The following is a 24508-nucleotide window of genomic DNA, read 5'->3' as shown; positions in this document are numbered from 1 at the left end:
ATAAGTTGACATCATCCTTATTTACAAAGACAGTGCCACAATTACAAGGTGTGGTTACCATGAATCATGTTGTAAATAACTAACCTTAACCCTGGACATACTACCCCATCCAACAATATTCAACGTAACCCGATTCCCAGAATATCCCTGCGATTTAAACAAGTTCTAATTTTATCTCCACCGCAACCTTAGACGTTCTGCTGCTACATCAGCCTGCTGCAAACCATCAGTCTAAATATCCAGCAATGAATCAGTACTGAGGAATGAAGCAGCTGCAGAGGTCTGACACTGGCGCCCAGGAAACAGTTTGTTCCTGTTCAGTTCTCAGAGAGAAGAGACGCAGCGACAGACAGACGGTAAGATTTACCTTCATTACAAAGCTGTGACTTCAACTGAGGGAGGACAGTTACAGGAGGGAGTACTGAAGTACTCAAGTACTGAAACTGCAACCTGCTGCTGCCTGAAACACTCAGAGACTCACAGTGAAAGTAACTGAGGCAGCTTTCTACAGCAGGGAGGGAAACACAGCTGACTTCCTGTTGTGTTTTCAGCTTCAGAGACAAAATGGCTTCCAGATCAGAGGAGGATCTCTGCTGTCCGGTCTGTCAGGAGGTCTTCAGAGATCCTGTTGTTCTGTCATGTAGCCACAGCTTCTGTAAAGTCTGTCTGAAGAGATGGTGGAGACAGAAACAAGCACCTGAGTGTCCAGTTTGTAAGAGAAGATCTTCAAGGTCAGAACCACCTCGTAACCTGGTGTTAAAGAACCTGTGTGAGGCCTTCTTACAGGAGAGAGATCAGAGAGCTTCAGAGGCTCTCTGCAGTCTGCACTCTGAGAAACTCAAACTCTTCTGTCTGGACCATCAGCAGCCAGTGTGTGTCGTCTGCAGAGATTCAGAAAAACACAGCAACCACAGATTCAGACCCGTCGATGAAGCTGCACGACAACACAAGAAGGAACTTCAGGAAACTCTGGAGCCCTTAAAGGAGAAGTTAAAGGTTTGTGAACAAGTTAAAGTGAAGTTTGATCAAACAGCAGAACACATGAAGGTCCAGGCCCGACACACAGAGAGGCAGATTAAGGAGCAGTTTAAGAAGCTTCAGCAGTTTCTAGAGGAGGAAGAGGTGACCAGGTTGGCTGCACTATGGGAGGAAGAGGAGCAGAAGAGTCGGATGATGAAGGAGAAGATGGAGGCTCTGAGCAGAGAGATAGCAGCTCTTTCAGACACAGTCAGAGCCACAGAGGAGGAGCTGAGAGCTGAAGACGTCTCATTCCTGCTCAACTACAAGGCTGCAGTGGAAAGAGTCCAGCAGCGCCCCCTGCTGGATGATCCACAGCTGCCCTCAGGAGCTCTGATAGACCAGGCCAAACACCTGGGCAACCTGACCTTCAACATCTGGAACAAGATGAAGGACATGGTCTCCTACAGTCCTCTCATTCTGGACCCAAACACTGCTTATCCAAGTCTCATCCTGTCTGAAGATCTGACCAGTGTGAGACGAGGAGAGAGACAGCAGCTTCCTGACAATCCAGAGAGGTTTAATCTCTGCTCTGTCCTGGGCTCTGAGGGCTTTAACTCAGGGACTCACAGCTGGGATGTCGAGGTTGGAGACAGTACAGGCTGGTTTCTGGGTGTGTTAGCAGAGTCTGTCCAGAGAAAGGGAGACAACATAGAGTCTGGATTATGGACAATAATGTTCTCTGGAGGTAAATACTCAGCATGGTCACCACCAGCTCCATCCACTGTTCTCAGCGTTCAGAAGAAGCTCCAGAGGATCAGAGTGAATCTGGACTGGAACAGAGGAAAGCTGTCGTTCTCTGATCCTGATACTAACACACACATACACACCTTCATACACACTTTCACTGAGAGGCTGTTTCCGTACATTTACACTGGGGATGAGCTGAAGCTGTCGTTCTCTGATCCTGAAACACACACATACACACCTTCATACACACCATACACACCATACACACCACACACACTTTCACTGAGAGGCTGTTTCCAATCATCAACATGGAGATGAAGTGAAGCTGTCAGCACTGAAGGTCTGTGTGACAGTGGAACAGAGCAGTTAGAGATAAAGAGGATGATTATATTCATGATGTTGTTGATTTCTTAAAGGGAAAAGTCTCTGAATTTAACCTGTTAAGCTGCACCTGTCCTCCTGCTGTCTCATTATTCCAAACATAAAGATTTATATTAAATAATGTAATAATAACAACAATTATTATTATTACCACCATTATTTAATAATAGAATGGGGGCAGACTGGGATTCTTACTGCTGACTCATTAATAGTTGGCTATGAAAGTATCAGGCATGTGTGTCTTATAATAATATTATCATATGAAGCCATTTTGATACAATTACGCTTCACACAACAGCTGTTTGCAACCTGTCTTTCTTTTCTCCATGAGAGGGAAAATTTTGAAAATTTTGCGTGGCGCTGCAGAGAGCCCCCAGCTGCAGTAGTGCGTAATATTCATCCAGCCAGGCGAACGATCACGAACCGTTCACAGCGCGTCGGCCGTACTAGCGACACAACCCGTAGGTACCGGAGCCGGAGTGGAGCGGACGGTGCCAGGAGATCGCGGAGCGACCGGCCCGCTGCTGACGCTCGGTGATCGTTCTCTGGCTGAATGAAGTCTGACGCTCCTGAATTTACGCATGAATCCGTAATGATAGAGAAATATAGAAATTAATGGCAATAAAGCATACTGTCAATATTTTAGAGACCCCCCCCAAAATATCAGAAATCATGCTTTTAGGGGAGCTGATGTCCTCTCTAGGGAGCTAAGCTCCCCCCGGCTCACTTGTAGTTCGCACACAACGATAAAACTTCAATGGAAAAATACATCTGAGGGTTCCTGGGAAAGTGAGTTCAGTGACTCACATGATACAATATCACAAATCAACAACTTCATCTTTGTGAGGTCCCAGTGATCCCAACAACTTGTTGTTTTTTATTGTTTCTATTTTCTTTTTCTTGTTATTTAGTTTGACAATCAGCTTTTTGTTTCTCCTGTCGGCCTTTTCATATGTAAAATTATTTCACTGAGTTTCTTTATGTTTGTTTGGTTTAGCCGTTTCTTTTTTATCCACACTGTGTCGTTTTAAATAGTTGTTCATGTTTTATTATTTTGACTTTAGACCAGCAGCCACTTTATGGAAGCTGATGAGGATTAAATTTATTACATGAATGAAATCTTTACAAAATATAAAACTTTTCAACACTTTGTGTTGAACAGTGGTGGGAACACAAGGGCTCAGATTAGGGGTGCGATGATGCACTCAGCTCACGAGATGAGACGATATTTTAACGTTATTTTGAAGATGCTTAAATATATGAGCGTGGCTTCTAGGGGTCTTCCCCCTCCAAAAGTTTTGAGCATTAAACTCTTCATTTCCTGAATTCGGCTGATGTTTTTTGCACCAATTTATGATGGAAATGTTTTTACATTTACTCATTTGGCAGACGCTTTGATCGAAAGCGACTTACATTTGAGAAACAACATACAAGCATCAACAAAGATTCAAGCACGAGATCTACAACTGACAATGCATACTAGTAAGAGTATTTTTTTTATTCATATAAAGAGAAACACTAAATTCAGGGAGCAGGTGACAATTCAAAATGTAAAACTAACAGAATATGAGAGTATATGCAGTGCAGTCATTCTGTCTTGCTTACACATATGTTTCTCGCTTTTGTCATGTTCACAAGGAGAGAACGGAAATCTTTGCCAAAAGAAACAGAGAAGTATATATATTTTTTAAGCTTAAGTTCCTTTTATTAGACAATGCACTTTTGTTTCTAATATATTTAAATTGCATCGCAGGTCGTCATTTTGCAAATAAACCTTTTTCAAAGCATTTTTTAAATTTAAAAATGACACAGCTCCAACATGTCCACCCTACCCGGGTCACCCACTTTTAGTACCAATCACCTGCACCCTCTTTACAGACAGCATCTCACATGTGGAGCCTGATACTTGAGGCTTTCAACGTTAAAAGAAAATAATTGCTTCTAAAGCATTTAAAAGTCTCTTTTTGTGTTGCATTGGATTTATTTAAAGAGATTAGAGACAAAACTTGAGTATTGGGGGGAAATCTGCTGTTTACTTGGTCCTGCTGTCTGTTTCCTGGAGGCTGAGTGTAATATGTGATGGTAACTGGATCGAGTTAATGTTCCTGATCATTTGGTGGGTTTTGTGTTTGTTGCAGTTTGCTTTCATGTACAGCACTGTTAATGTGGTTCTATCTTCATCCCTGCAGACATGTTGCGACAGTGTGAGGGACGTGTGTGGACACATTGATTTGTGGGACATGTTTGATATGTTGAGAGGAAGAGAACTCAGTCCTGCTGAGTTTGTATCAGATGTGAGAAAATGTCGTTAGAAGTTGCTGTTGGTATTCTGTGATGTAACAGAGGGAATATCAGAAGGTTCTTCTTCTGAATGAAAGGCTTAATGTCCAAATAAAGCTTGGTGTTCATCTGACTGATGACCCCTCAGATTGTTAACTGGCAGTAAAGGCTGCTCTGGAGAAGATTGACTGAACAATGTGCTCAGACTTTCTCATGTGTTTAGGGGAGTTTGGTAAAAAGTGTTTGTGTATTGATAACTAGCTGCTTAATAACACTGATAAAACTAAATATCAACCGATGGTCCGAGTTTAATAACAAGGTTAGCCGTTTAAATTTAAGCTTGTATACAGTATACAACTTGTAACAGTTTGCCTTTATCCTTTAGCATCTCTGCAGCATTGGCATTAACCTCTTGTTGGTTTATTGTTTGGGCTTGTGTAGTTAATAAAACTCCTCCTTGTGTGCAATGACTGTTTTATGATGTGAAGACTATTGGATCTGAACGCTCGACATGGGCCTACAAATGTTGTAGATTTTTAACTAAATCTCCATCTGTCCACTGCAGAGGCTCTGACCACAGCCTGGAGGAGGAACTAGTATAAATGACTATTGGTCTAATATACCATAACATTATTTACAGTAGGTTTTAGTCTTCACTGACCCACTGTGCTTGTAAATCATTTAAGGGCATATGTGAGTGAAAGAGTTGCACTGCAGAGCCCTGCTTCACTGTACTGTTGTACATAAAAGCCTACTGTATATGATATAAATGTGTATTAAAAGACATAAGTTGACATCATCCTTATTTACAAAGACAGTGCCACAATTACAAGGTGTGGTTACCATGAATCATGATGTAAATAACTAACCCTGGACATACTACCCCATCCAACAATATTCAACGTAACACGATTCCCAGAATATCCCTGCGATTTAAACAAGTTCTAATTTTATCTCCACCGCAACCTTAGACGTTCTGCTGCTACATCAGCCTGCTGCAAACCATCAGTCTAAATATCCAGCAATGAATCAGTACTTAGGAATGAAGCAGCTGCAGAGGTCTGACACTGGCGCCCAGGAAACAGTTTGTTCCTGTTCAGTTCTCAGAGGGAAGAGACGCAGCGACAGACAGACGGTAAGATTTACCTTCATTACAAAGCTGTGACTTCAACTGAGGGAGGACAGTTACAGGAGGGAGTACTGAAGTACTCAAGTACTGAAGCAACCTGCTGCTGCCTGAAACACTCAGAGACTCACAGTGAAAGTAACTGAGGCAGCTTTCTACAGCAGGGAGGGAAACACAGCTGACTTCCTGTTGTGTTTTCAGCTTCAGAGACAAAATGGCTTCCAGATCAGAGGAGGATCTCTGCTGTCCGGTCTGTCAGGAGGTCTTCAGAGATCCTGTTGTTCTGTCATGTAGCCACAGCTTCTGTAAAGTCTGTCTGAAGAGCTGGTGGAGAGAAAAACAAGCACCTGAGTGTCCAGTTTGTAAGAGAAGATCTTCAAGGTCAGAACCACCTCGTAACCTGGTGTTAAAGAACCTGTGTGAGGCCTTCTTACAGGAGAGAGATCAGAGAGCTTCAGAGGCTCTCTGCAGTCTGCACTCTGAGAAACTCAAACTCTTCTGTCTGGACCATCAGCAGCCAGTGTGTCTCGTCTGCAGAGATTCAGAAAAACACAGCAACCACAGATTCAGACCCGTCGATGAAGCTGCACGACAACACAAGAAGGAACTTCAGGAAACTCTGGAGCCCTTAAAGGAGAAGTTAAAGGTTTGTGAACAAGTTAAAGTGAAGTTTGATCAAACAGCAGAACACATGAAGGTCCAGGCCCGACACACAGAGAGGCAGATTAAGGAACAGTTTAAGAAGCTTCAGCAGTTTCTAGAGGAGGAAGAGGTGACCAGGTTGGTGGCACTATGGGAGGAAGAGGAGCAGAAGAGTCAGATGATGAAGGAGAAGATGGAGGCTCTGAGCAGAGAGATAGCAGCTCTTTCAGACACAGTCAGAGCCACAGAGGAGGAGCTGAGAGCTGAAGACGTCTCATTCCTGCTCAACTACAAGGCTGCAGTGGAAAGAGTCCAGCAGCGCCCCCTGCTGGATGATCCACAGCTGCCCTCAGGAGCTCTGATAGACCAGGCCAAACACCTGGTGCAACCTGACCTTCAACATCTGGAACAAGATGAAGGACATGGTCTCCTACACTCCTCTCATTCTGGACCCAAACACTGCTCATCCAAGACTCATCCTGTCTGAAGATCTGACCAGTGTGAGAGGAACAGCAGCTTCCTGACAATCCAGAGAGGTTTAATCTCTGCTCTGTCCTGGGCTCTGAGGGCTTTAACTCAGGGACTCACAGCTGGGATGTCGAGGTTGGAGACAGTACAGGCTGGTTTCTGGGTGTGTCAGCAGAGTCTGTCCAGAGAAAGGGAGACAACATAGAGTCTGGATTATGGACAATAATGTTCTCTGGAGGTAAATACTCAGCATGGTCACCACCAGCTCCATCCACTGTTCTCAGCGTTCAGAAGAAGCTCCAGAGGATCAGAGTGAATCTGGACTGGAACAGAGAAAAGCTGTCGTTCTCTGATCCTGATACTAACACACACATACACACCTTCACACACACTTTCACTGAGAGGCTGTTTCCATACATTAACACTGAGGATGAAGTGAAGCTGTCAGCAGTGAAGGTCTGTGTGACAGTGGAACAGAGCAGTTAGAGATAAAGAGGATGATTATATTCATGATGTTGTTGATTTCTTAAAGGGAAAAAACCCTATCAAAGTGAAAACAGATTTTTACAAACTAATTAATTAAAAATATATAAAATAAAGAAGATGATTGTATAAATCTTCACCCCCCTTTAAAGTGACTGACCTAATTCAACAGAGGTCCAGCTAGTTGATGCCAGCAGTGTCACAATTAGTGAAATGGAGATCACCTGAGTTCAGCTGATGTGTGTCAAGTGGCTGTAGTATAAAAACACACGTGTCTGGGAGGTCCAGTCTCTGGTTCATCAGTATTCCTACTACACTTTTAACATGAAGAGAAAAGAACACTCCAAGCAACTCAGAGAAAAGATCACTGAAAATCACAAGTCAGGACGTCCCACAGAGTTCAGTTCAATCCATCATTCAGAAACAGATGGAGTATGGCACTTGTTTAAATCTGCCTAGAGCTGGACGTCCTCACAAACTGAGAGACCGGGCAAGAAGACGACTGGTGAGGGAGGCCACCAAGACACCTACGAGCACTCTGAAGGAGTTAAAAGCTTCAGTGGCTCAGATGGGAGAGACTGTACATACAACGACTGCTGCCCGGGTTCTTCACCAGTCGAAGCTGTATGGGAGAGTGAAGCCGAAGAGAAAGCCACTGCTGAAAAAAGCTCATATGAAATCTCGCCTGGAATTCACCCAAATGCATGTGCTCGACACCAAGGTCAACTGGAAGAAGGTTCTTTGGTCTGATGAGAGTAAAATTGACTTTTTTGGCCATCAGACTAGACACTATGTTTGGCGAACACCAAACACTGCGCATCATCACAAACGCACCGTCTCCACCATGAAGCATGGTGGCAGCATCAGGCCCTGGAAGGCTTGTCAAGGTAGAGGGGAACACGAATGCAGAAAAATATCGCCAAATCCTGGAGGGTTATCTGACTAGAGAGAAGATTTATTTTACAGCAAGACAACGACCCCAAGCATGCAGCAAAAGCATTTGTTTTACTTAAAGTGAACTATCTGATGTTAGCTATCTGCCCACCCTGTCATTTCATTATCACTGTGTAATTTAAAATTTTGTGTAATTGTCAGCCAACACTGGTGAACCTGGAGGCTTTGTTGTCTGGAGCCTAGTGCTCCTGGTAGGGTCTTCCAAGGCAAAGTGGTTCCAGGTGAGGGGCCAGACTGAGAATGGTTCACAAAGACCCCTAATGACAAAACGAGGAAGAGGAGGAGAGACCCTGCCCGGAGAAAGCCCGGGGCCCCCGTCTGGAGCCAGGCCCAGAGAGAGGGCTTGTTGGCGAGCGCCTGGTAGCCGGGTTTGCCACGGAGCCCGGCCGGGCATAGCCCGAAGAAGCAACGTGGCACCCCCCTCTCCATCTTTTGGAACCACCATCCATCGGAAGATCCGCAGGGGTCGGGTGCGCTGCCAAATGGGTGGCAGTGAAGGTCAGGGGCCTCGACGGACCAGACCCGAGTGGCTTATGCTAGCTCTGGGGACAATGAACTCACCACTCTGTAGGGGAAGCAGCCGGAACTTGTGCGGGAGATGGAGTGCTACCAGTTAGATCTGGTGGGGCTGACCTCCACACACAGTCTCGGTTCTGGAACTGTACTCTGGGGAAGACTCTGGACAGACCTGGTAAGCCCAAACGGGTAGTGCGGGTGAACTGGGAACATCCGGAGGAGGCCCCTGTCTGTGAGATCTTCAACTCAAACCTCCAGCGGAGCTTTTCTGGCATCCCTGGGGAGGTTGGGGACATTGAACATGAGTGGGCAATGTTCAAAGCTTCTATTGCTGAAGCCGCAGCGGAAGGCTGTGGTCTCAAGGTCTTGGGTGCCTCAAGGGGCGGTAACCCTCAAACACAGTGGTGGACACGGTTGTCAGGGAAGCCGTCTGACTGAAGAAGGAGGCCTTCCGGGATTTGTTGTCTCAGAGGACACTGGAGGCGGGTGCAAGGCACCGACGGGCCCGAAGGGCTGCAGCCTCTGCTGTGGTAGATGCAAAGCAGCGGGTGTGGGAGAAGTTTGGAGAAGACATGGAGAAGGACTTTCAGTCGGCACCAAAGTGTTTCTGAAGAACTGTCCGCCATGTCAGGAGGGGGAAGCGGGGAACCGTCCTGGAGGAAGTCACTGAGGTAGTCAAACAACTCCACAGTGGCAAAGCCCCAGGGATTGAGGAGATCTGCCCAGAAATGCTAAAAGCTTTGGGTGTGGAGGGGCTGTCTTGGATGACAAGTCTCTTTAACATTGCGTGGAAGTCGGGTACAGTGCCCTAAAGAGTGGCAGACTGGGGTGGTGGTTCCCCTGTTCAAAAAGGGGGACCAGAGTGTGTGCGAATTACAGGAGTATCACACTTCTCAGCCTCCCCGGTAAAGTCTACCCCAAGGTGCTGGAACAGAGGGTTTGGCCGATAGTCGAACCTTAGATCGAAGAGGAACAATACGTTTTTTGTCCCGGCTGTGGAACAACTGACCAGCGCTTTACTCTCACAAGAATCCTGGAGTGGGCTTTGGAGTATGCCCATCCAGTCTACATGTGCTTGGAGATCTGGAGAAGGCGTATGACCAGGTCCCCCGGGAGATACTGTGGGAGGTGCTGCAGGAGTATGGGGTGAGGGGGGCCATTCTCAGGGCTATCCAATCCCTGTATATCCAAAGCGAGAGCTGTGTCCGAGTACCTGGCAGTGAGTCGGACTCTTTCCAGGTGAGGGTTGGCCTTCGCCAGGGCTGCGCTTTGTGACCAATTCTGTTTGTGATATTCATGTACAGGATATCGAGGCGTAGTCATGGTGAGGAGGGGCTGCGGTTCGGTGGGCTTGGGATCTTGTCACTGCTTTTTGCGGATGATGTGGTCCTGATGGTATCATCGGTCCGTGACCTTCAGCTCTCACTGGATTGGTTCGCAACAGAGTGAGAAGTGGTTGGGATGAGGATTAGCACCTCTAAATCTGTGGCCATAGTTCTCAGCAGGAAACCGGTGGAGTGCCAACCCCAGGTAGGGAATGAATTCTTACCCCAAGTGAAGGAGTTCAAGTACCTTAGGGTCTTGTTTACGAGTAAGGGGAGATTGGAGCAGGAGATTGGCAGGTGAATCGGAGCAGCGGGGGCGGTATTGCACTCGCTTTACCACACCGTTGTGACGAAAAGAGAGCTGAGCCATAAGGCAAAGCTCTCGATCTACTGGTCAATTTTCGTTCCTACCCTCACCTATGGTCATGAAGGCTGGGTCATGACCGAAAGAATGAGATCGCAGGTACAAGTGGCCGAAATGGGTTTCCTCAGGCAGGTGGCTGGTGTTTCTCTAAGAGATAGGGTGAGAAGCTCGGCCATCCGCGAGGAGCTCAGAGTAGAGCCGCTGCTCCTTTGCGTTGAAAGGAGCCAGTTGAGGTGGTTTGGGCATCTGGTAAGGATGCCTCCTGGACTCCTCCCTAGGGAGGTGTGTTCCAGGCACGTCCAGCTGGGAGGAGGCCTCTGGGGAGACCCAGGACTAGGTGGAGAGTTAAATCTCCACTCTGGCCTGGGAATGCCTCGGGATCCCCCAGTCAGAGCTGGTTAATGTGGCTCAGGAAAGAGAAGTTTGGGGTCCCCTGCTGGAGCTGCTGCCCCTGCGACCCGACCCTGGATAAGCGGATGAAGATTGATGGATTTTGACATCAATAGAGGTTATTATTATTATTATTATTATTAAGTCTTTTGTCAGTTTTTGATATTTGTTTTCACTCTGGAATTCCCAAACATTCCCCAACAACAATGTGGGAAAACTGCTTTACTGGATGCAGATTACATTTCATTCACAGTCAACATGAGCAAGAGGAAAGGAGACATTTGCTAACTTAAAACTTAAAATTATAAGAATTAGGAATTAGAGATGATAATGCCGACTGATTTTTTTATGTTAGTGTCCTTGGTTCTGGTTCAACATTGTATGGGTCTGTGTTTGAGCATAAATGAAGGTCTGCTGTTGTATGTGTCTGACTTTCTGACAGCTTTGCTCTAGAATACTTGGTGACCCCTATCTTCAAAGGTTGTCGTGTGGTATGGGGCACCCATGAACTGCTGTAATAAATTTGATTTATAATCATCTACAGACTGATGACATTCTTTAAATAAGCAAGGATATTGTAATGTTTTAGTTTACTGAAGGCCGCACCTGTGCTGTACTGGGTTTCCTTTGTTGACCTGGAAAAAAGAACCCTGACGGTGATGAACTGTATGGGGACGGAAATTAATTCAACAACCGTCTGGTAGTAGAGTCCTCAGAATCCTCTGTAAAGAGACTCGAGGCACAGACAGAGGACCTGATCCTGATTTCACTGCTGGCTGGTTCACTGATGTTCATTCACTCAGAGTCAGTGTTTACATGAAGTGAAAATCCTCTGACCCGTGGTACCTCTTATGGGACACACCATCCCTCTCCAACGATATTCCAAGTTACCCTATTCCCAGAGCATTCCTTGGACTTTACTAAGTTATATTTGAACTCGAACCTCGATCAATCTACTGTGAACATAAACACAGCCTGCTGCACACGATCAGTCTACATATCCAGCACTGAGTCAGTGCTTAGGAATGAAACGCATCCTGTGTTACAGGTGAAGCAACTGCAGAGCAGGTTTGACAAAGCTCCGCCCCTCACATGACTCACCTGCGACAAATGAGGAAAGTTTGTTCCTGTTCAGTTCTCAGAGAGAAGAGACGCAGAGACAGACAAACGGTAAGATTTACCTTCATTACAAAGCTGTGACTTCAACTGAGGGAGGACAGTTACAGGAGGGAGTACTGATGTACTCAAGTACTTCAACTGCAACCTGCTGCCTGAAACACTCAGAGACTCACAGTGAAAGTAACTGAGGCAGCTTTCTACAGCAGGGAGGGAAACACAGCTGACTTCCTGTTGTGTTTTCAGCTTCAGAGACAAAATGGCTTCCAGATCAGAGGAGGATCTCTGCTGTCCGGTCTGTCAGGAGGTCTTCAGAGATCCTGTTGTTCTGTCATGTAGCCACAGCTTCTGTAAAGTCTGTCTGAAGAGCTGGTGGAGACAGAAACAAGCACCTGAGTGTCCAGTTTGTAAGAGAAGATCTTCAAAGTCAGAACCACCTCGTAACCTGGTGTTAAAGAACCTGTGTGAGGCCTTCTTACAGGAGAGAGATCAGAGAGCTTCAGAGGCTCTCTGCAGTCTGCACTCTGAGAAACTCAAACTCTTCTGTCTGGACCATCAGCAGCCAGTGTGTCTCGTCTGCAGAGATTCAGAAAAACACAGCAACCACAGATTCAGACCCGTCGATGAAGCTGCACGACAACACAAGAAGGAACTTCAGGAAACTCTGGAGCCCTTAAAGGAGAAGTTAAAGGTTTGTGAACGAGTTAAAGTGAAGTTTGATCAAACAGCAGAACACATGAAGGTCCAGGCCCGACACACAGAGAGGCAGATTAAGGAGCAGTTTAAGAAGCTTCAGCAGTTTCTAGAGGAGGAAGAGGAGGCCAGGATGGCTGCACTGAGGGAGGAAGAGGAGCAGAAGAGTCAGATGATGAAGGAGAAGATGGAGGCTCTGAGCAGAGAGATAGCAGCTCTTTCAGACACAGTCAGAGCCACAGAGGAGGAGCTGAGAGCTGAAGACATCTCATTCCTGCTCAACTACAAGGCTGCAGTGGAAAGAGTCCAGCAGCGCCCCCTGCTGGATGATCCACAGCTGCCCTCAGGAGCTCTGATAGACCAGGCCAAACACCTGGGCAACCTGACCTTCAACATCTGGAACGAGATGAAGGACATGGTCTCCTACACTCCTGTGATTCTGGACCCAAACACTGCTCATCCAAGACTCATCCTGTCTGAAGATCTGACCAGTGTGAGACAAGGAGGAGAGAGACAGCAGCTTCCTGACAATCCAGAGAGGGTTGATAGTTACCTCTCTGTCCTGGGCTCTGAGGGCTTTAACTCAGGGACTCACAGCTGGGATGTTGAGGTTGGAGACAGTCCAGGCTGGGGACTGGGTGTGTTAGCAGAGTCTGTACAGAGGAAGGGGGACAACATACTGTCTGGATTATGGGTAATAGGTTTCTATGAAGGTGAATACTTAACATGGTCTCCACCAGCTTCATCCACTGTTCTCAGAGTTCAGAAGAAGCCCCAGAGGATCAGAGTGAATCTGGACTGGAACAGAGGAAAGCTGTCGTTCTCTGATCCTGATACTAACACACACATACACACCTTCACACACACTTTCACTGAGAGGATGTTTCCATACATTTATACATGGGATGAGTTGAAGCTGTCAGCAGTGAAGGTCTGTGTGACAGTGGATCAGAGCAGTTAGAGATAAAGAGGATGATTATATTCATGATGTTGTTGATTTCTTAAAGGGAAAAGTCTCTGAATTTAACCTGTTAAGCTGCACCTGTCCTCCTGCTGTCTCATTATTCCCAACATATCTTTATTTTCTTTCACTTGTTGTTTTTTATTCTTTGTATTTTCTTTTTCTTGTTATTTGACAATCAGTTTTTTGTTTCTCCTGTCAGCCTTTTCATATGTAAAATTATTTCACTGAGTTTCTTGGTTTAGGTTTAAGGGGCGGCTGTGGCTCAGGAGGTAGAGCGGGTTGGCCGTTAATCGGAAGGTCGGCGGTTCAATCCCTGGCTCCCCCTGGTTGCGTGTCGAAGTGTCCTTGGGCAAGATACTGAACCCCAAATTGCCCCTGGCGGCTGTTCCGCCAGTGTATGAGTGAGTGTGAATGTTAGTTTCCGTTTGAGCACTTAGGCTCAGTGTGTGAATGGTGAATGCAGATGTAGTGTAAAAGCGCTTTGAGTGGTCAAAAAGACTAGAAAGGCGCTATACAAGTACGGAGCATTTACATTTAGCCGTTTCTTTGTTATCCACACTGTCGTTTCAAATTGTTGTTCATGTTTTATTATTTTGACTTGTGTGTGGAGCCATGAAGACCAGCAGCCACTTTTTGGAAGCTGAGGAGGATTAATTAATAACGTGTGAAATCTTTAAAAAATATGAAATATGTTTTCAATTTCAAGTTTCAGTTTGATGTGATGAAGCCGAGATGATTCTGTCAGTCAAAGTGTTTCATACAGTTTCATCAGCTGGATTCTGCTGTTAGTCGTTTAACAGAGCGACGACTCCTCTGACTAAAGGTGGATTTCTCAGCTTTAAAGGTGGACGTCTCAGTTTGGGTTCAGACTTTATGTAATGATGGTGATTTAAAAAATCTTTCTCTGCTGTATAAAGATCAGAAAATATGTTAAATAACTCAACGTATGAAAAGATACACCATAAAAGGAAATTAAAATCAAAAAGTAACAATTTGTGATGGTTGATGGGAATATCATCAGTTCTGCAGGTATTTGGTCATAAACCACAGTGTTGGAAACATTAACATATTGACCTGATGGAGGCGCTACATGAAAAGTCAGAGGATCACCAAAGTCTGCAGGATTCATCCTCTGGGGAACATGAATACCTGAACAAAATGTCACGGCAAACAATCAAATAGGTGTTGAGATATTTCAGTCTGGAGCAAAGTGGTAGAGCAACAGCCAGACAGACATCAATATCCATATCGATTTTTGAAGAAAATTTATTTCCTTTAAATAAATAAATAATAACTGCATGACTGTATGAGGAATAAGGAGACATGTTTTAATTTTGAAAACAACAAACAGGGTTTGGAATCTTTTATAAAAATTATATCATAAATTCAAAAGGAACTGATTATTACAGGCGAAATGGTTCCACACAGGTGCTCTCTCAGGAATGTTCATCATCAGGGACAAATGAAAACACCTGTGCAGGTGTGCAAGGATTTTATAGGGTAGCCTTGTTAGCTTTGTGGCTAAAATAAGATAAAATAACAGTATGACGGTAAAAGAGGAAAATAAATGATTGAGATTAAGTGCTCTTCTGTCTTCATTCACTTGCTGTGGTTTACATGAAATGTTCCTCATGTCTCAGGAGTCAGATCTGACCTGAAACAGCAGCTCAGCAGTCTGACAGCGCGCTGCTGCCCCCTACAGGACTGTCACCTGCACAACAAGCAGGCTGCAGGACAGATCTGAGTGCTGAGTGTAGTCCTCAGATTATATGATCCAGGATCACAGGAATGTCTGAATGTGAAGTCTGCAGGTGAAGATCAACTCTTTGTTATTTTGTTTAAATGTCTTTGACGTTATTTTTACAAAATATTAAAGAAAATGTTTAGCAGGAACGTTTGATGCATTTCAGGTTCTTGAGGAGACAAACTGATCTGTGTGATCCTGTTGAAGTGGTCAGGCTGCAGGATGAGAAAAAAAAAATACATCAACTACATGTAGTATTATTGTCTAAACAGTCATTTTGAAGCAGCGTGAAACACGACTGACTGTCTAACTCAGTCACATAGTGGTGTCAGTTCAGCCCTCAGGATATCAGCTCAGTGTTACAGAGATGATCTGAAGCTCTTCACTGATTCTCCTCCTCAACTAAAACAATATACTGATACTCAAACACAATAATTTGATGACAGTGGTTTAAAACTACATTATAGATTATGCAGTATCTCACAAAAGTGAGTACACCCCTTTTCATGTGTTGCACACTTAGGCACAAAAGGGACTTCCAGGCGTGCATAAGTTTAAAATAACTCCTTTACTTTCTTTCACCGTAAATACAGAAACACAAGCACATCAGCAGAACGTTGTCTCCACGTACAGCAGTCTGTTTACATCTACTGACTGACGTTATCAACATTCATGTTCCCTCTTTAACTCGCATAAACATAAAATGTCCACCTTCACAAACACACACTGGGAATGCTGTACACACACACACACACACAGAATATTTAGCAGGCTACAGATAGCTAAATTACTGTTGTCCTCATTAGCATACTTGGTGATGTAGGCTATTCGTTAACACAACATGCCGTCTCATTTAACTAGCAAAACTACAATATAAATCTCATGTCCGCATTACCGACAATCCATTATCGTCTTACACATTCATTATGCGTCTGAGTAACCACATTTTACCTCTTTTCATCACTTTTGCTCACCTGTAAATACAGAAACACAAGCACATCAGCAGAACATTGTCTCAGCAGGCTGTTTACGTCTACTGACTGACGTGTGTGCCCTCCTGTCTAACCCGAAGGACCCCTGTGATGGCCACAGCCGTGGCCTCACAACCAGATGAAGAGCGGTAACCTCATGCACTGAGTTTGTTGTGTTCTTTAAGATTAGTTTATATACATTCATACACATTAGACATTTCGTTGTAAATATTTATTTGGTTACAAATAAACTTACAGGACACTTAGTTTATTTCATATTTTATTTTAGTTTACTATACAGAAGCATCTTTTGGAACGCACACCATTAGTTACTCTTGGATTGTCATTTTGTTATAATTCTTGTTTCTGAGCTTACCAGTGTTGGATGCCACACCCAGGAGAGATCCAGGAAGTCTGCTGGCTTAAAGGATTGGTGCTCGGAGCAGGAGCAGCTTTATAGGAGAGGTGGCCTGATTGGACACTACCACTGCTTGCTATGTCTGGGGGGTGGCTTTATTCTCTCCTTAAATATTTTGGGGTTTAGATTTATATTATATTTGAGTATTTTTGAGTTAAGGTTAAGTAAATGTACATTTCTTTTGGAATAAGTTTTTACATAAGTATTGTTGTGTTTGCAGTTATGATTCCCCTGTGTGTCAAAACTGGTCTGATCAGCCAATATATAAGTCCCCTTTGTTTGTTGTATAGTAGGTCAGTTGTATTTTTGAGTCTCTTATGTTCAGAGCTTTAGTTTGTTTGTTTATTTAACCACTTTTATGGGCCCAAAACTTTATCTTTTGTTGTAATGATTTTTTTGGTAAATAAAACCCTTTTGCTTTAAGTTTCCCTCTTGACTCCTCATGCCTAACTGCGTGGTCCCTCACACATGGTGGCAGTGGTGGGATTAGCCAGTTGAGGAGTACAAGATTTTTTTTTTTTTTTTTTTCCTTTCCTCCATTTTTGGGAAACATGCGAGGAGGGAGAGTGACAAGAGGTGGCCGGACAGAGAATAAGAAGACTGAGTCAACCCATATAGAGAGAGGACACCAGGTGGAAGGTGAGGATGCAATGGAAGGTGAAGCACTAAATGGAGCATCAAGTGCTGAGGATGAAGATGGCAAAGAACCAACGCTGAGTGACTTGGCTGGGATTATGCGGTCATTTATGGGTCAACAGGAGACCCGGGAAGCAAAATTGAGAGAGGAAGCCAACCGCCAGGAGTACCAGTTCAAAGCACTACAGCATCAGTTTCGCCTTTTGCAGCAGGAGGTAGAGGTTCGCACATCTCCAGTACCAGAGCCTGCTTCCACAGTGCCAGATCCCTCTGAAAACTATGATTTGAATGTGAATCACCCAGAGGCCGAAGCCTCACCCTCTGTACAGTCAATCCACCCCACCATGTCTTCAGCAGGTCAGTCTCGATCTATTCATGAGCCTAGACTGGAAAAATTAACAGAAAATGATGATGTTGAACATTTTTTAATTACTTTTGAGAGAATTGCAGTAGCATGTCAGTGGCCAAAAGTGGACTGGGTTTTTCGTCTCCTCCCACTACTGACTGGTAAGGCCAGAGGAGCCTATGTGCATATGGATATAGATGATGCTCATGAATATGATAAAGTAAAAATGGCAATTCTGAAAAAATATGATATTAACCCTGAGACCTACAGGCAGAGGTTCAGATCCCTCCATGTGGAACTTGAAGAAAGCCCCAAGGAGCTGTATGTGAGGCTTAAAGAGCTGTATGTAAAATGGATCCAACCGCAAGGTAAAACACTTCATGAAATTAGTGAAATCCTTATCATGGAACAATACTTGAGAATGCTGTCCCCTGAGCTTCAGGTTTGGGTAAAGGAGCATGGGCCAAAATCTGCTGCTGAAGCTGCCACACTGGCTGATGTGTTTGTTGCTGCTCGGAAAAAAGGCCAGCCATGGAGTAGTATGGGTGGGAAGGCTGGTAAGGACAGCCACAGGCCCATACCCCCTCCCTACCAACAGAGGCCAGCGCCAGGAGTGGGTAAGCCTCCCATGAGGGAGAACAAATATGCACCACCTAGAGCTCCTAATAGATTGCCCATTTGTTACTTGTGTGGACAGGAAGGTCATGTTAAACCAATGTGCCCGAAGAATCCAGCCAAGCTGACACAGATGTGTTTTGTTCCACACCAGAGTGCTAACCCTGAACCCAAAGGTAACCACACCATGAAAATGGTTTGGGTTAAACTCAATGGGGAAAACCTCAGAGCCCTGATTGACACTGGCAGCACCCAGACCCTTGTACAGAGAAAATATGTACCAACTAATGCTATCTGTACCCTGGAGACTGTCCCTATTTGCTGTGTACATGGTGATGAGAAGCATTACCCCACTGCTGACATTTATCTGGAGATAGAGGGACAGATGTATCTATTAAATGTGGGGGTTGCAGATCACTTGCCTTTCCCTGTAGTTTTGGGTGAAGATCTACCAGTTCTCTATGACTTGATAAAGCCGGTGCAAAGTTGTAATGTGGTCACTAGAGCACAAGCTCAACAGGTGGAGGTAGATTCCATAGCCCTCAGTGCCTTGCCCTTCTATAAAGAAGAGTTTGAGACCTGTCCCGGGAAAGCTCATAAGACTCGTAGTCAGAGGAGGCAAGACAAATTTCAGGGCACGGCTATACAACCACCAGCTGAGACCACTCCAGACCTGCCCTTGGGTTTTCAAATACCTACAGATATAATACAAATGCAGGAAAATGATCCAACTTTGTCTACACTTTTGCAGAGGGCACAAGGAAGGAAGCAGGAGACTAATACTAAGAGTGAGCAAAATGAGTATGTTCTACAGAACGGTGTTCTTTACCATCAGAATGGCCAGGTGAAGCAGCTAGTGGTCCCACAGGTGGCCCGAGAAATAGTACTTACCTTGGGTCACTCCATTCCCTGGGCTGGCCACTTAGGGAAACATAAGACCACAGCTCGTATTAAGCACCATTTCTACTGGCCAGGTTTGCAAACTGACGTCGCCCAGTTCTGTAGAAGCTGCTCTCAGTGCCAAAAGACATCAATGAAATGCCCCTCCAAAGCTCCACTTTAACCTCTCCCAGTTACAAGTATCCCCTTTGAGCGTCTTGGGATGGACATTGTTGGTCCGGTGGAGAAAAGTAAAACAGGAAACCGCTTTATGTTGGTAGTAACCGACTATGCAACTAAATATCCAGAAGTCTTCCCATTGAAATCAGTTAAAGGAAAAACTGTGGCTTTTTCCTTGGTGCAATTTTTCTCAAGAGTTGGTTTCCCTTATGAAATCTTAACAGACCAAGGTACTAATTTCATGTCTAAACTTTTAAAACAGGTTTACCAACTCCTTGGCATAAAAAGAGTGCGCACTACGCCATACCAACCGCAAACAGATGGGTTGACAGAGCGGTTCAATCAGACCCTCAAGCAAATGCTCCGTAAGTTTGTGAATGAGACTGGATCTGACTGGGATCATTGGCTTCCCTACCTCCTCTTTGCATACAGGGAGGTACCTCAGGCTTCCACAGGTTTTTCCCCTTTTGAACTACTCTATGGTTATGAGGTGAGGGGTCCTCTAGCCTTATTGAGGGACACTTGGGGAGGAGATCAGGGGAAGGAAGGGACTATTAATGTAATTTCCTATGTTGTCCAGATGAGGGAGAAACTGCAGCGAATGGGGGAACTAGCCCAGACACATATGACGGAGGCCCAAAAGCACCAAAAGACTTGGTATGACAAGTCAGCTCGACAGAGAGGCTTTCAACCGGAAAGTCTTGGTTATGTTGCCTACCAGTGACAGTAAGCTCCTTGCAAAATGGCAGGGGCCTTTTGAGGTGAAGAAAAAGTTGGGGGCCACCACCTATCAGGTCTCCACTCCAGGGCATCAGCGTTCTAGCCGGGTGCTTCATGTGAACCTCCTCAAGGAGTGGGTCCCAAGAGCTGAGGTGTTCCTGATTCAGGCTGTAAAGGAAGAGGAGGAGGCAGATGACAATTATCTGCCCTTGCCAGTGTCCAGAGAGCTTGATGTAAGCCATCTGTCAAAGGATCAGCAGTCTCAGGTACAAACTCTACTTCACACAGACATATTTCAAGAATATCCAGGGTGCACAAACCTGGTTGAACATGACATTGTATTAAAATCTGATGCAACAGTGAGACGTATGAGTTTCAGGATACCAGAGCGCCTCCTGGTGTCCTTGAAGAAGGAAGTTGATCTCATGCTGTCTCTGGGGATAATTCAGCGATCAAAGAGTGAGTGGTGCAATCCTGTGGTGCTGGTTCCGAAGAAGGATGGAACAATAAGGTTCTGTATTGACTTCAGGTATCTAAACTCAATTTCAAAGTTTGACTCTTACCCCACCCCACGAATTGATGATCTCATTGACCGCCTTGGAAAAGCAAAATATCTGACCACCATTGACCTCTGTAAGGGCTACTGGCAAGTGCCCCTGGCCCAGCAATCTCAGGAACTGACGGCCTTCCGAACTCCCTGGGGGCTTTTCCAGTTTACAGTGTTACCATTTGGGCTGCATGGGGCTCCAGCAACGTTTCAAAGATTAATGGATCAAGTTCTCTATGGATTGTCTGAGTTTTCTTGTGCCTACCTTGACGATATTGTTGTCTACAGCACAACATGGGAGGAACATGTGGAGCATCTCAAAGTGGTCTTTGACCGCCTCCATTCTGCCGGCTTGACAATCAATCCAGCTAAATGTGTCCTGGCCAAGAAGGAAACAGAGTACCTGGGTTTCGTCATTGGAGGTGGGTTAATTAAACCTCAGGTTCAAAAGATCCATGCAATTGAGTCATGTCCTCTCCCACAGACCAGGAAGCAGTTAAGATCTTTCCTGGGGATGGCTGGCTTCTACAATCGGTTCATCCCCAACTTCTCAGCCAGGGCGGCTCTACTAACAGATAAGACGGGCTCAAGATGTCCCAACCAGGTTCAGTGGACAGGGGAGGCAGTGGCTGCTTTCAAGGACATTCAGAAATCTCTCAGTAAGAGCACTGTTTTACATAGTCCAAACTTTGAGAAACTGTTCATATTACAGACTGATGCCTCTGAGAGGGGTGTGGGGGCAGTGCTTCTACAGGGACCCAAGGAGGAACGACATCCTGTGGCGTATATCAGTCGGAAACTTCTACCCAAAGAGGTCCGCTATTCGACAGTGGAAAAGGAGGCCTTGGCAGTCAAATGGGCCCTGGACTCTTTCAAGTATTACCTGATGGGCAGAGAGTTTACCTTAGAGTCTGATCATAAGGCATTGCAGTGGTTGGAGAGGATGAAATATACCAATGGGCAGATTACCAGGTGGTACCTTGCCATGCAGCCATTCCGGTTTACAGTCAAGTACATCCCTGGCAAGTTCAACACCACTGCAGACTATCTCTCTCGCTGGCCCAGCAGCAGCTCTGAAGGGGGAGGGTGTGTGATGGCCACAGCCGTGGCCTCACAACCAGATGAAGAGCGGTAACCTCATGCACTGAGTTTGTTGTGTTCTTTAAGATTAGTTTATATACATTCATACACATTAGACATTTTGTTGTAAATATTTATTTGGTTACAAATAAACTTACAGGACACTTAGTTTATTTCATATTTTATTTTAGTTTACTATACAGAAGCATCTTTTGGAACGCACACCATTAGTTACTCTTGGATTGTCATTTTGTTATAATTCTTGTTTCTGAGCTTACCAGTGTTGGATGCCACACCCAGGAGAGATCCAGGAAGTCTGCTGGCTTAAAGGATTGGTGCTCGGAGCAGGAGCAGCTTTATAGGAGAGGTGGCCTGATTGCACACTACCACTGCTTGCTATGTCTGGGGGGTGGCTTTATTCTCTCCTTAAATATTTTGGGGTTTAGATTTATATTATATTTGAGTATTTTTGAGTTAAGGTTAAGTAAATGTACATTTCTTTTGGAATAAGTTTTTACATAAGTATTGTTGTGTTTGCAGTTATGATTCCCCTGTGTGTCAAAACTGGTCTGATCAGCCAATATATAAGTCCCCTTTGTTTGTTGTATAGTAGGTCAGTTGTATTTTTGAGTCTCTTATGTTCAGAGCTTTAGTTTGTTTATTTGACCTCTTTTATGGGCCCAAAACTTTATCTTTTGTTGTAATGATTTTTTTGGTAAATAAAACCCTTTTGCTTTAAGATTCCCTCTTGACTCCTCATGCCTAACTGCGTGGTCCCTCACAACCCCACACGCTGACCTACTAAAATATTACAGTTGTTATTGTACAAGAGCAGATACATCAGATTACTAAAGCAAAATCAAAACACTTAAAATGCTACATTAGAATGGGGGGGGGGGGCCCACTGCCATGTGTCCATCAACATGCCAACAGAGTCCATTAACAAGGCCAACATTACTGTGGGTCCCACATATGTGACAACACTGAGGAAATGGCACTTTGCTACACTACTTTACATTGTAGCAAAGTGTCATTTCCTCAGTGTTGTCATGTGAAAGGATTTAATCAAATATTTACTAAAATGCGAGGGGTGTGCTCACTTTTGAGAGATACCGTATACGTGAACACACAGCTGAAGTCCGCATGTCAGACAAGAGGCTTTTTCAGCTGTTTCAGGACTGTTGTTACATTTTTGTTTTATATGATCAAGCTGAGTCAGGGTGATGAATGAGAAGGTTTTTATTCTGCAACTAATCTGACGTGTTCACCAACATTGTTTAGTGTGTGAGCATGCTAACATTACCTAACTGGCAGTAAACACAGCTAAGGCTAAGGCTGCTGAGATGTTTCAGTGTGGACCAAACATGTGAACCCTCCTGCAGAAGAAATTAAACTACATTACATTATTTATTGGTTTAGAAAACTTTGTTCGCCAACATGTAGCTGCGATGCTAACAGGCTAAAATGTCTCATGACTGGACTCTATATGTAATATTTCATCTTATGTGGGGCAACATCATAATTCATGAGAATAAAAGTCAGCAGCTCCTAATGCAACATGCAACAGAAATAAAGCTGCTGGGTCTGTCTGTCTGTTAGAATGAGCCTTCATGTCCGAGTGAAAGTTCTGTAACATTTAGAGCCCGTTTTACTCCCAGAGTCAGCGGCTGGCTGAGATTTGGCTGGGATTTCCTGCAGCACCTCAGTGGAGCAAAGTGGAAGCAGCTGTATATCTTTAATAATCTTTTTACATTCTAAAATTTGAAATGTCAAGATACTATTTTAAAAAAGGCTCACATGCCACAGTGGAAAACAAACCTGTAGTTTATCCAGTCAGTTGACTGAGTTAGTGCGCAGAGGTTCATTCAAACCAGCACAGGATTTTTCTAGAAGAGGTTTTCATTAAGGCTTATTACAGAGCCAGACTGTTTTAAAGGAGGGAGGACTGTAGTGAGGGCACTGCAGCGTCAGGTGTGACTGTGCAGCAAAAGCAAATTTTTTACTTTGCTCACGACTCATGTAGGAGGGCCCTGTGGCAAGATTTTGCTTAGGGAGGTCTTCCTGTTCTAAGTTCAGTTAACAATGGAGGTTGTCATTGGTATTCTTTTTATTTGACTACATTTGATGTGTAATTAAAGAGTGAAATCACTCATAAAAGTAGGCCTACATTTTGAATCTAATTAAGAAAGGAACGCATGTTCAGTTGTTACCGACTGCAGCTTGCATCAGTAATTATAATCCAATAAGATAATTATTCTGAAATGGGCCGATTTGATAATGAGTACTTTTACTTTCAGTACTTTAAGTATAATTTGATGCTTATACTTTTGTCCTACTTAAGTTAGATTTTAAATGAATGAATTTTACTTGTAACAGATTATTTCTACTCTGTGGTATTACTACTTTTACTGAAGTATCAGATCAGATACTTCTTCTGTCACTGTTAAAGTGAGACTGGAGATTCAACCCGCTAACTGCTTCCTGAAGATCCAACAGGCAGACGGGATTTCAGTTTCTCCCTCTTGGGGCCAAACACAGATGATTTCTGTCTCGTCTTGACATGTTTTACGTTTGAAAAGACAAAAACAAGGTTTGGCATCTTTTATAAAATTCCTTCCTTCATTCACTTGCTGTGGTGCCTTGTTCCTCATGTCCAGTGGTGGAAAGTAACGGGGTACAAATACTTTGTAACTGTACTCGAGTAGTTTTTTCCCATATCTGTACTTTGTGTATTTTTAGTTGTTGCAACTTTTTACTTTCACTTCGCTACATTTCTAAGCTAAATATCGACTTTTTACTCCGTCACATTCTGCATGAGACCTCATTACTTTGGTATCAGTAGCCTGTGCAGCGCACCTGAGTGGAGCAGCAATGAAAACCAAATGTAAAACTTCAGCCAGCTGATGCGATACCGGCATAGCCTCACTTTCCTGTCAAATGTGAATGCGAATGTTTACAACTTT

General features: G+C 44.4%; 1 protein-coding gene and 1 pseudogene across 1 annotated transcript; both read left to right on the top strand.

Annotated features, from left to right (window-relative positions):
• The first annotated feature begins 256 nt into the window (after window positions 1-256).
• Window positions 257-5047, top strand: LOC119885452 (nuclear factor 7, brain-like). The gene is made up of 2 exons (XM_038695496.1): window positions 257-356; window positions 552-5047. Exon 2 carries the CDS (start codon window positions 565-567, stop codon window positions 2023-2025), a length of 1461 nt encoding a protein of 486 aa, XP_038551424.1. The 5' UTR covers window positions 257-356; window positions 552-564; the 3' UTR covers window positions 2026-5047.
• A 462-nt stretch (window positions 5048-5509) lies between these two features.
• LOC119885768 lies at window positions 5510-13778 on the top strand (annotated as a pseudogene).
• Window positions 13779-24508: the final 10730 nt, after the last annotated feature.

The sequence above is a fragment of the Micropterus salmoides genome, unplaced genomic scaffold (genome assembly GCF_014851395.1).
Source record: "Micropterus salmoides isolate LMB-PRFRI ecotype aquatic unplaced genomic scaffold, ASM1485139v1 Ms_hic_scaffold_4, whole genome shotgun sequence".
Lineage (NCBI taxonomy): Eukaryota > Metazoa > Chordata > Actinopteri > Centrarchiformes > Centrarchidae > Micropterus > Micropterus salmoides.
Note: the sequence above shows the minus strand (reverse complement) of the source record. Positions and strands in the feature narration are given on the sequence as shown.

Bases quoted from the DNA above. Each gene is read 5' to 3' on its own strand.
- LOC119885452 (XM_038695496.1), top strand. From the start codon at position 565: ATGGCTTCCAGATCAGAGGAGGATCTCTGCTGTCCGGTCTGTCAGGAG.